Below are 12,800 nucleotides of genomic sequence, written 5' to 3' on the forward strand. Positions count from 1 at the left end.
CCTGTTGCATAAATTGAAGACTTGAATGTGAAATGTGTGTGGGAATGTGCTTACAGGCAATTACTGCTGACAATGGGCCCGAGAGCTAATAGATATGATTCACATGTCTCTGTATTCATCCTACTTTGTTGTTATTGTGGATATATACACAGTCATGGTTTGTGGTGATGTATTTCCCCAAACACTGTCCTCTGCTTACTTTTCTGATGACTTTGGTCGTAACTGAATTCAATCATTTTTGATTGAAAACTGCTTTTTCATTTTTTCAATACACAAGCTCATTGCTTTTAATCACCATAACCAGAAGGAAATAGTTGGTCCAATAAAATGGAAAATAGAATAGAAGAAGAAAGTTTTTATTGTCATTGTAAAAAAAAAAAAAAAACTAGAAGAATAAGTCAAGCAGAACAATTAGTCAAATAAAGTATAATACCACAATGAAATTGAATAAAATTGTCAGAAAAGGAGGGCCGCAACAAACAATTATTATCATAGTCAGTTATTTTTTCAATTATTTTCTCAATAAATAGATTTGTTGTTTGGTCTATAAAATGTCAGAAAATGGTGAAAAATGTCAATCACTGTTTCTCCAAACCCAAGATAACGATCTCAAATGTCTTGTTTTGTCCACATAACACAAAGACATTCTGTTTACTGTGATAAAGTAGTAAAGAAACCAGAAAATATTCACGTTGAAGATGTTAAAATCAAAGTATTTTACGTTTTTTTACTTAAAAAATACCTAAACTAATTGATCAAAACAGTTGGTGATTAATTTAATAATTGATTCATAAACAATCATTCGCTGCAGCTCTAAGGAGGAGCACATCATACCTATAACCTTTACTGTTGGTGACAATGCTGTCTGCTTCCTGCATACCTTTACACATATTTGCAGGTGCTCAGTCTGTGCAGAGTGTCAGTGAGCTGCTGAGGTCTTACAGGTCCCATCATCGCTGTGAGGAGCTGCCAGGCCGCTCTGTGAAAGACAGCGTGGTCTCTAAAGAGCAGATCTGTCTTCCTCAATTAGGATCCTCCAGAGTTCAGTACAGTTACTTAGCACAGTGGCATGATTCAGCACTGTTGTGTCGCTGGGATTAAAAAAATAAAGTCGGTCGGACGTCTCATCTAAGTGGTGTTATGAATGTTTTACACAGATGAGGTGGAAGCGGCTGCACATGCTCTGATCTTATCCTCACTTTACCCTTATGTAGAAACAGTCCAGATGTCGATGATGTCAGACTGTAGATTATTATCATGTATTTAGTGGTTCATAATGCATGACAAAATGAATTATTGCAAACAAATACCTCAGTATATATAATGTATATACAGTACTGTACTATGGAAATTAATATTGGTGTTTCTACAAGATATTTATACTATTGTTTAGTAAAATGTATTAGTAATAAAACTGAAATCTGAAATCCAGCTAATATTCCACGAGAGGACTTTTTCCTCCTAAGTGTCATGACAGCATGTTCAGTGAGAATCCAGCCCACGTTTGTTGCCCCTGTCACCCCCAATTTCACCTTCTTCTTTCATGTCTCTTTTATTTTCATTCCAGGTTTTCTATTTTTTGCTGCATGGGCAGGTGTTTCAGATGGAGTTTGATGGGCAGGTGGATTAGAAACAGTTTGTGGAATCCTGGGAAATATCCCAAGCTGTACAGTATAGACCTGCAGAAATGTGCTAATCCTCTGCTTGTTTTTAATCCACTGTAGGCAAAATCATACAAAGGAAAATACTGCTGGGTAATATAAATCAGAGTTGTCCCTGTAGCTTGTTTTACTCATGTTGAAGAGGGGAAATTATTTTGCTGGAGGGGATAAAAGTGTATCTTCTGCTGTTCTATATGGCTCAGTTGACCTTCGTCTCTTCCTCTGCTGCATTTTTGCGTCTTCTTCACTGTGAGAAATCAACTCTTCAGACTGTTTATTCGCTTCAGGCTGTTTATTCACCTCATATCTACATGAAAACAGGCTGTTTAATTGCTGCAGTATTTAGCTAGTTTTGTACTACAGGACGTGGCAGATGGAAGACAGCCGCATCAAACAGCCGTAGCCTTTATCAAACAGCAGAACCGTGGTGATGCACTGCAGGCTAAGTCATTAGTGATGGCATTTAGCAAGCTCTTCATCTGACAGAAATGTAAATGAAACAGGGATCTTGTTTGTTGCTGGCTCAAAGACTGCATTTGATTTTGCAAACAGTAACACGGGCATAATATACAGAACATATTAAAGGTACTATGTGAAGTAATTTACATGTGTTATTCGGTTTATATTGCCATTGTGTGAACAGATTGTAATGTAACTTAAACATGCTATGTTTCTTGTAATGCCTGCCACCTGGTCAGATTATCCTTGAAATCAGATGATACGATTTACAGCATGCAGCATAGAAGAGCCAGTGTTTACATTTTCCCACGTGATGTGACATTAGCCAGCTAAGAAGAAACAGGAGAAGATTTTTCCTCAGATAATTTTATTAAATATTATCTGAGGAATATTATTAAATTTGTGGTTATCACAGTGGAAACACTATTGCTTTTGTTCACAGGAGCCTCCAAAATCAGCACAGTATGAAAGTTCCTTGTAGCAGCTTAAAAAAAATGAAACCCTTTGGGTACTAAACCCTGGGGATACTTGCTCGCACCTACATAGTGCAACATATGTGCTAGCGACTACGGTTGTTCCAGTATCAGAAAATGCCTCTGATATTGCAAATATAGCATCAGGTATCAGCGAGTACGCAAGCGTGATACCCTGTAATCTATAAGTCCTGAAACAGGACTCTGCTACTTCTTAGCAGCATCCTGTACGCCAAATTTTATGGTCAGTGGAGGAGAGAAATGCCACTTTTCCTTTGGCATTAGATGTCGTTGCAAAATGTGCATTATTATAGTGAGCTTGTGGTAAGCAGAAGTCTTTGGAGTGTGTCAGGAGGAGGAAAAATCCAGGTCGGAGTTTCACCAGGACTATGCTAATGTTTTAGCAAAGCTAAGGCCAGCACTGCAAACCTGACTAAGTTATTGACAGACTGACCTCTACCATAACTACTTGGTGTTGTACATTATTTCTGCTGTTATTTCGATCTTAATTTCCTGTTTTGATTTGTTTTTGTGGGGATCCACAGTAAAACCAAGAACAGACTTTTTGAGTTCTTGTTTTTTGATTGTGAACTGAATTGGACTGAACTGTGTTGAGGTTGTGGGGAAAACAATAGAGACTCTTTACGAAGTGGATTGAACTTTTTTATGCACAGCTAGCAGTTTGATACTAAGTTCAAGTATCGAAATCAGGTATCAGGAAATGCAACACAAACAAAAAATTTCAATTTAACTTTACTTACCTCATCTAACAACATGATGCTGGTCTGTTGCGTTCAGTCTCATTACTGTTTCCCAAGCCACAGGATGCTGACTGCGGTTCATTAACAGACACTGGTGTCATTAATTAATTAACTAGGATTTTCTGAAAATTCCTCATATTATCTTTAAAGCTGGAAGGACATGAGACAAAACTAAAGTGAAAGTCTAACTGAGTGTCAGTGTTTCTTGCAAGTACTTCTGGCCTGACATTAACTCTGTCACTGTTGGAGATTTCATTCCTCAGCGTTTCATGTTGTTCCAGTGTCAGACCAGACAGATTTGCTGTGCACTACCTGCTTGTGCCAAAGCAGCTTTCTCTGCTGTGTCTGTCTGTATCTCAAAGTGTTCCAATCATTTTTTTCCCTCTTCCTCTGAATGCTATTTTTAGCTGCTTTGCTCTGATTATATAATTCATAAAAAGTAAGATGAAGAAATTGTGCCAGGTTGGAGAGAGGTTCAGCAAAGAAGGTGGGGAAGCGGAAGTGATGATGAGAGAGAACAAGGAGAGTGGGAGGACAAAGATCAGGGCTGTCACTTCTAACCTACGTCAGCTTTTGGAGATGCTAAGCTTTGTCAAGTCCACGGTGACAGCGCATTTCGAATGGAGATGAGGTGTCACAAGTCAGAGAGAGAAGATTCATACTGAAAACTTGGACAAAGACAGAGGAGGAGATGAAGACTGAGATGTTTGTCATGAACTGCGTAGATTCAGCAGGTTGCAAAGCCTCTCCGACCTGCTGTCTGAATACAAGCCAGGATTAGAAATTCTGGAGAGCAGTTGGCAAAACACGCAGCCTGATTATAATGGAGGGAGCTCCGTCGCAGCATGAAATATATAGGCCAGGACAAGGCAAGAGGAAGAATTGCCCAGTGAATCACTCAGGCCTGCCTGGAACGTGACTGGCGGCTGATGAAAGGATGGGTGGAGCAGGGGGGGAGGGAGTGACAGCTTTATACAGCAGGCTGTTGCTCAGCTGTAGAGTGGGACTGTGTGTAGGTGGGGAGGTACAAGGAGGGGGGATTATGTAACAGTGTTACAAACATATGCCTAGTGATGCAAGGGAACCCCACATGAATTTTTTTAAAAAAAGTGGAAGGGGTAGAAAATGGTTCAAGAGATGTTGAAAAATGGCACAAAAATGGAGCAAAAAGGAATTCACAGATTCACCGTTACTGCTTTTTATACTCTAGGAACAGCCGGTAGGCATGCATGAAGCCATCCAGGCTGTGCGTGTGTGTATTTGAGCATGACTGAGTTAATTGAACCATGTCACCTCGTCAAGCTGCCCCGCTGCTTCCATATTCAGACCCATCATAGACTTAATGTGTTCATCTCATCCCAGTGGTTTCCGCTGGGAGGGTGAATCCTTCCTCTGACAAACATACACGCACAAGCATGCAAAATGGCAATGCTAACCAGATGTTTTCCCTCTCTCTTTGTCTTTCTTTCTGTACAGTTTAGCTCTGCATCCAGAGCGTGTGTTGGTGGCCACAGGACAGGTGGGCAAGGAGCCTTATATCTGTGTTTGGGACTCCTACACCGTGCAGACTGTTTCCATTCTCAAGGACGTGCACACACATGGCATCGCCTGCCTGGCCTTTGACCTCGAGGGACAGGTACAGTTGTGACACAATAAAACTAATGTTCTAATGATGAGAATCCACCACAAGATTGGAAGCTGGCTGTTTCCTAGCATAGAGCACTGCAGGGATGATGTATGTTTGTAGGCCAAGCCAGAAGTCACCATCACTAAGGCCCATTTTACACAGGACAAAAGACCCACTAACACCCACTAAAATCTGGCTTTTGTCTTCAATGGCAAAGGGTACAATCAACATTCTTTCGTAGGTCAAATGATTCTGCAGTAGTCACAGGTATTTATCAGCTCCAGTTCCAATCAGCAGTGATGGCAACATCACACCTAGATGGACATGCTAGTTTTTGCACCTTTTTGGTGAAGGCAAAGAAGGCCAATGGCCTCTAACCAATATGCACTAATTTTGCTGTAAAAATGTTAGAAGTGTCTAGTATTCAACATGCTAATGTTTAATATCCGTAAAAACCTCTTTTGTCTCATTTAGCCACTTTCAACCTTTTTTTAGGACATACAAAAGCTTAAAAAAAGTACTCAGGTATTCTACTGTTGTAGAACAAAATGTGTAAATCTCTTCAGCTTACACAAACAGACCATATTTTCAGTCATCTAACCAAAAGCCCACTGGCTTTGAGCCTCGTTTCAAGGTTTTAGGACTCATTTCTACAGCACTCTATTCTAAGAATTGTGGCCCAATATTTTTATTTTTCTGCTGGTTACCAGTTACTGGTTTGTGCTTTGCTGAAAAGAGCACAGACAGAGCTTTAAGCTTGAAGAACCAGAAATGTTCAGTTTGAGAGGCACAGCCTCAACAATCAAAACTCCACTCAAGAGCTGCAGGCTGGCTTTTGCGGCTTGCCTGACAGGCAGAGTTTCTGAATGACACATCTGTGATTACTCCAGCAATATTAGCTGGACAGCTGCACCCAGACATGCTCTACTTGGTAGATTTTACAGGAAAACAGTCAGCGGCAATGTTTGGTAGTTTGCATCACAGAGTTTGATGGGGCCTGGTTGTGTTAAGGTGATAAAAGCCTTTAATTACTCATGTGAAAATAAGCAACTGGAGAGTGAGACCATGCAGCATATACACATTAACACCACTGTATTCAAGCAACTTGCTATTGAACCTTTTCATGTTAACTTTTGAGCAACTCTCTGCAGACTTGCCATCAGTTAATATTTACACACAGCAGCCTCCACCTCATGTTGATTTGGACTATGAAAATCGATAGTGTGCGAAACCATCTCTAGGTTTTTATATTTGCACTTCTCTCTCTTCCTCCCGTAGGAGTTCTCAGAGTGGAGTTATACCTCCTGTATTTTGCAGTACGAGACAGGGAGATGACCCCGTGCTATTTTCCTGCTCGGGTAGAGAGCTGGGGATTTAGATGGAAAGTGACAGTGTTTAAAGCCAGAGGAGGCTCCATCGCTTCTCAGTTTAGCGGCTCTATTTACTCTCCGTCTCTCCCCCTTCCTGGATCAGAGAAAGTCAGAGCTAAACTCGGGACAATCCAGAGGAATCCCTTGTGCCATTGCCCCGTCCATCTATTAAAACAATACAAAAAAAATACACTGATGTTTGAGACACCTCTTCTAGATATTTCAGTATGAGCTGTCTGGTACAATAGCCACTCATTATAGCCTGTGATTTACTTTATTCTTGTTCTGATTATTATATTTGTCTACATGCCACATCAAGTCACATTGAAGCTATACTAACACTTTTTCCAGTTTCTCATGTCTTGATTAAAACACACCTATACACACAATTGAACAGAATATTTGCACATGAAATTCACATTATGCCATAAAAATAAACAGGAAAAGGTGGCTTTTTATTTTGGCATGTCAGTTGCCACATTTAATTATTACTACTATTTAATTATTAATTACAACTTTTCTAAATTATCATTTAATTTAGAATGAGGAGCACTAAGCAAACTAAGGGTTTACAGTCATGCTAGCAGCTAAGCTAAGCTAAGCTAAAAACTTGCTAAGATTTGCTAATTAGCACTAAACAGAAAATTGTTTAGTGAATAAACTAAGGTTGTTCTTAGGCACAGCAGCACTTTTAGCTAAATGTTAATGTCATCATGCTTACAGGCACACAATGACAATGCTAACGGGCTAATGTTTAAAAGGTACAATAATTACCATGTTCACCATCTTAGTTTATTTTATACATTTATTGGCATGTTTATATATTTACTCATAAACTGAAGTATTGGGCAAAATTTCAACCTGATAATGTTGCTATAGGAAAAGTTAAGGGAGCACTGAAATGTAAGAATCAATCATCAGGGAAGCATGAATGTCTATATGAAACTTTATGACAATCTAAAAGTTATTGAGATATTTCTGTCTGGACCAAAGTGGTGGACCAATCAACAGATTGACATCCTTAGAGCCACTCCGCTAATGTGGCAAAAAAAAAAAAAACACCTTTCAAGATATGGATGTACTTTTCAACCCCCTTATCTGCATGGTTTCATTGGGTTTCGTCATACAGGGCCTCTTTGCTCATCATTACAATACAGACTGCACTAATACAAGTTAAAACAGTGCAAATGCCTCACGAGAGACTTCTATCCACAGCTGAACATTGATTCAGCAGTGTACCAAAGAGGACATCCTCCGCCATATAAAGCAAGCTGCAGAGTGGCAAAGGATTTCCATAAGAGCTGCTCTCTTCTTTTCTGCTCCACTGCTGCTGCTGCTGCCTACTCACTCAGTCAGCTATAGGAGGCTCCTCCAGCAAAAAGCACTCAAATGTGCTCAGTGGAAGTGCCAGGGGCTGGACAACTGTTCTGTTCTGCTCTGTAGCTGTTATTAGCCCTTTCATTGTGGCTCACCATGCTACAGTGGAGGTAGTTAGGTTTGTTTTGCAATGATTAGTGCTACAGAGCAGAGTCTGTTCATTCTGTGATCTTTTTCTGTGCTCTCTTTTTTGCAGTGTTTAGTGTCCGTGGGTTTGGACTCTAAAAACACAATCTGCGTGTGGGACTGGAGGAGGGGAAAGGTTCTGGCAGCCGCTCCTGGTCATACAGACAGGGTAAACATTCTTCTTCCTCCCATGTCTCCATCACAAAGCTCAGTATATATCGACCGCCTCAATTAGCTATAAATGCAGGATGGAGCGCCTGCCCAGAGGTGACATAAACAAGTTAGGCCTGATTGATTGTGAGCTTTCCCAAGCTCCGTCTGAGAGGGCGCACAGCTAATGAAAAGGAATTTTAAAAAGATGAAATACAGGCAGCTGTTGTTGTCTAACTCAGCCCACACACATTATAACACAGCCAGTGCAAACACACACAAACATGCAAACACACACTTTCCTCTTTTCATTTTCATTGTTATTTTTATGTTTTTGTCCTTTTCAGGGTTCCTACGCAGTATGGAAAAGAGTATGAAAAATTTTTGTTTCCACACTATTCCCTCTTTTCTGTTTTCTTCAGTCTTTTTCATGGCATTTGGAGCAGTAACATATCATATGAGGAAAACATAGGCTCTGCCTCAGCCTCACGCTGTAATTTTACAGTTTAAAATGTCCAAGAATGCTTTTGTATTTTTTGAAATTGGTCTGAAAAATCTGCTGGAAATTTGAGAAGTATGGAATTGAGAAATTCCTGGGGAAAATGTGTGGGAACTCTGCCTTTTGTAACGTGATGCATGAAAGATCGATATACTGCATAAAGCAAATATGATGTTGTGGTGTTAATGCAACAATAAGCCAATATTTAATGGATTGTATGTTTTTTCCCCACAGATATTTGACATATCATGGGATTTGTACCAGCCGAGCAAGCTTGTAAGCTGCGGTGTCAAACATATCAAGGTACAGCCCCTTCCTGGTCATTTCACATCCCATAGATTACAGCCAGTTCTTGAGGGCTGCTGGAGCTATTATGCCTCATTTGCATAATATCTGAAAACAGATTATGATTTTTAGGAAGTTTTGAAGTTGGCTCTGTGCCCCTTTCTCCCCTGCCTTCTCTGCTTTATCTCCATGACCATATCAAAGTCTTAAAATAGATGTATGCAAATTCACTTTATTCCAGAGTCCATGGTTATTAGGCACTTAACATAAGTAGGACAGGCAGTGACTCACAGTCTCTTCCCTCAAATTTGTAGTAATCTGCACCACAGAGAAGAGAAATATTCTCTTTCTATGGGGAACCATGACTCCGCGACTCAGTAGCTCCCCTTTTCAGCCCTCCTCATTCAGCGTTTAAAAACCCTGTCCTGTGCAAACGGCAGCTGTGCCCACTTCGCTTTTTTCAGGCCTATCTCTATCACTTCTTTTTCACAGAAGAGTGGCGTTCATAAATCTTTGATGCATTTGCGTAGGGTGTCTTTGCCAAGCCTTCCCTTGGGATATGTAGTAGTGTTCCTTGAGTGGCACGGCCATTAGGAAATAACAAGAGCCACAGAGGAAGCGTGTTTCCCAAACACTGGGGAAGAGAGTGAATCATGCTCAGATAGGAAATGTGCCCACAGGCCCTGCGAGGCTAAACATTGTGGCACTCGTAAATGGGTTTGATGCAGGCGGGGAGGGTTAGCCTACCATACGTATTTCCCAGTGGTGTAACATCTCACTGATGACTCCCTCGTGTCAATCCAGCTTGACCTGCCTCCTCTTGTAGTAATTCCCCCCTGAACTCTTCCCCCACCACCGTGGCACAGAAACCCCCTCCGGCCACCACACCCAACCCCCTCCTCCCCCCCCAGTCCCCGCTGAATCCTCTGGTCTTCCCCCTCCTCCTCCACTCCTTTTCCCCTCCCTTCTGGTTTTCTGATGCCAAGGCAATCCAGCAATTGTCCCACATAATTCCCCAGCCTTCACCCTACGGACCATGTGACATCTGCTCCCCGGCCCTGTGCTCGCCCAGCGATTATAGCACTCAGAGCATCCAGGAGATTTAGCCCCAGTAATCCACTCACTAGCAGGCTGAGGAAAACACAACCTCTATGACGAGGAGGGCCGTGGCTGCTGGCAAGGCTCTCATCCTCACGCAGCTCCTCTGAGCTAATTATACAGTCATTTGTGTTTTGATTAGTTCAGGACAGCTCAGACCTCAGCGTGCCCCTCTTGAGCCCACACACACAAACACAGAAACACCACACCTACCAATCATCTGCCTACTGCTACATTAGTTGTTGATTAGAAGCTGTTTAAAGGGCCATACCATCAGTCTTGCTTTTTATAGTCCAATAGTAACCTTTTTGGCTTGTGGCTACTTAAAGGTGCAATATGTAAGAACTGTCAAATTGTGTTTTACAATGACTTAACATGGCAGTTAGGTTAGTCTTAGATTGGTAATAGAGAGAAACTTGAATCCAGAATGAGTATTTTTGTATTTTTCTGCTTAACAAGGAAAATATATCAAAGAATATTTCTTTTCTTGTGAGTTTATTTTTTTATTTATAAATTAAAAACGTAAGAGATCTTGTGGAATGTAGTAAACTTACTGCTCGCACACATCTCTTAGCTGAAACTACGAGGGAAGGCTTGAGTTATACTATCAGACTATTGCCTCTTGAGGTACAAAGTGGTATCACAAGACAGGATGGGCTGGGGCTAGCTTGTTAGCATGCTAACTTCAGTAGATGTCTCTGCAACTCAATAGGTAGACTTCTTTGACATAACATAATATTCTTCACATTTTGTTTAGAAGTTTAACTATTTTCTGAACATTAAAATGAAATTCTTAGATATTGCATCATTATTTTTTTTCAGTTCCCAATCTCTGGTTTCATTCTTCTCTGTGTGATCTGAAAATCTATTGGCAAAAATCTGATATTATCTGTGTAATCCATAATAGTGAACACACCGACCTGGTGTGGCTGTGATGTACAGTATAATTTTGTATTATGTGTCCTATAGTATTATGTATATACTGTATATGTATATATTTGTGTGTATTTGACACGTTCTGAATGGATGACAGCAGCTTTGAGAAAATCAGCTTCCAGCAACGCTGACACTCAGTCATTCATATTCCTTACTGTACAGTGAGCTGCCAAAGACTTGACCTCTGTTAGCATAGCATTTAGTGCTCTGATACTATTCAGGGTCACTGTAGTCTGACAGGAGGGACGTTATGAATGAAATGAAAGGGGTGAGGGGTGATGCAGTGCGGTAGCTGATGAGTTACGACCCTCTTTCCATTAATTACATAAAAAGGTTTCCCTCGGAGTGATGGTGGAGGTAACTGAGCTAATGATATACCACTAATCCTGGGTTAAGAGGAGCAGCTTCCGCTATGTTCTCTGGAGGATGTTTAAGAAATCAAAAGTCTTATTCAATGAAAGCGACACTGCTAACCAGGTCCTGATTTCAACACTCAAAGCACTCTCATTTTCCACCTTTCTCCTGTGCTCCCCCTCTCCCTCTGTGCCTTCCTCTCCTGCTCCTGGCCTCATCATAAACCCCTCCAGCATCTCGTCTCCTCTCAGTAATTCAGCAGCGTAGGGATTAGCTGGCGCCCGTGTCTTGCTGCCTTATCAGTTGCAGGCAGGGAGGGCTGTGCAGTCACGCTGCATCCATCCCCGCTGCCTCCGCAACAGGCAGGGCCACAAAGCCCCCTCCCGCTCCCATCTCCCTCCAACCCTTACGCATACACTCGACACACTTCAACCTGTATATACACCTTCCCAGATTACTCACACGCCTATGATCTTTACTGCTTAACCTTCAGCCTCGACCCTACAAGTAAGCTCACGTACATGCAAATGGTAATACTCAGTCATGAGCTCAGGATCAGGAGCGACCTGTCCTGTTGAGGTGCGTACAAGCCTTGGATGTTTGATGGCAGGGCTGTATCTGAGGCTGTGATGCCTGTCTCTGATAATCGATCGCTCCTGTTAGCGCACAGAAGCCCTATCAGTCAGGAGGATAGCTGTTAGTGAGGGTGTGACAGGCTGTCACTATCAAGGAGCTCATTTGTTCATTGTGCAACTGTCTATCAAGCCTCTGCAGAACAGTTCTTGTGTGGTCAGAAACAGCAGCATCACCATTCGCCTACAGTTTCTGAGCAGAATCATCCCGTTTCAAGGTTATTCTGGTTCTTAAAAAGGGTTTTACAGTGAATCAGAGTTCAGGTAATGAGCAGGAACACTCTCCTTTACACTCTAAGAAATAAATGGTTTAAAGAGAACCATAAAGGGTTCTCCAGCTTGTCCCCATCAAAAAAACCCTTCTTGGTTCATGGTAGAACCTCTTATAAAGGATCCACTTGGAACCCTTTCAGAGAGTTCTAACTAGAACCCAATATAGAGGGTTAATCTTGGAACCATCTGTGAAAAGTTGTACCCTGAACACTCTATGAGACGTTCTAAAGGAGAACCCTACTATGGTGTGATGGTTCCACCCGGAATCCTCTCTGAGGGTTCTATCCAGAGTCTTTCCCCCCTCTAAGGCTGCTAAAAGGATCCACCCAGTGGGTTCTACCAAAAACCTTTTTATATTTCAAGGGGTTTATCTAGAAGCCACCCAGGGGGTTCAAACAGGAACCCTTATATTGTAAAGGTTTTATCTAGAACACTCACCCACCAAAACCCCTTTTATATATATCTAAAACTTCTTCAGGGTTCTTCAGAAGCAAGTGGTTCTGGGTAGCCCTTCAGGAGGAACCCTTTTTAAACTTTTATTTCTCAGAGTAAAGACAGACCAGAAAAACGGCTGTCGTTTTCCTGCTGCTTGCCGTTGATCAGTGTGTCTCTGTTTCACATGCCGACAGCCGTGTCTCAGTGTTCGAGACGCCCTCCTTGAGCTCTCTGCCTGTGATCTCATCTCCATGCAGACAGAGCGTCTCTCTTTTGCTCTCTAC

The 12,800-nt window shown here is 41.6% G+C and overlaps 1 protein-coding gene across 2 annotated transcripts in view; it reads left to right on the forward strand.

Moving 5' to 3' along the window:
• eml5 (EMAP like 5) overlaps positions 1–12,800 on the forward strand; it is a 51,473-nt gene that overhangs the window by 7,855 nt on the left and 30,818 nt on the right. For both annotated transcript variants that reach the window (XM_084742089.1, XM_084742090.1), the window contains exons 2-4: positions 4,831–4,990; positions 7,925–8,023; positions 8,738–8,806. In XM_084742089.1, the coding sequence (XP_084598215.1) occupies positions 4,831–4,990; positions 7,925–8,023; positions 8,738–8,806 (328 nt within the window). The remainder of the gene's footprint in view (positions 1–4,830; positions 4,991–7,924; positions 8,024–8,737; positions 8,807–12,800) is intronic.

Source organism: Lutjanus erythropterus, chromosome 18 (assembly GCF_056507025.1).
Source record: "Lutjanus erythropterus isolate fLutEry1 chromosome 18, fLutEry1.hap2, whole genome shotgun sequence".
Lineage (NCBI taxonomy): Eukaryota > Metazoa > Chordata > Actinopteri > Lutjaniformes > Lutjanidae > Lutjanus > Lutjanus erythropterus.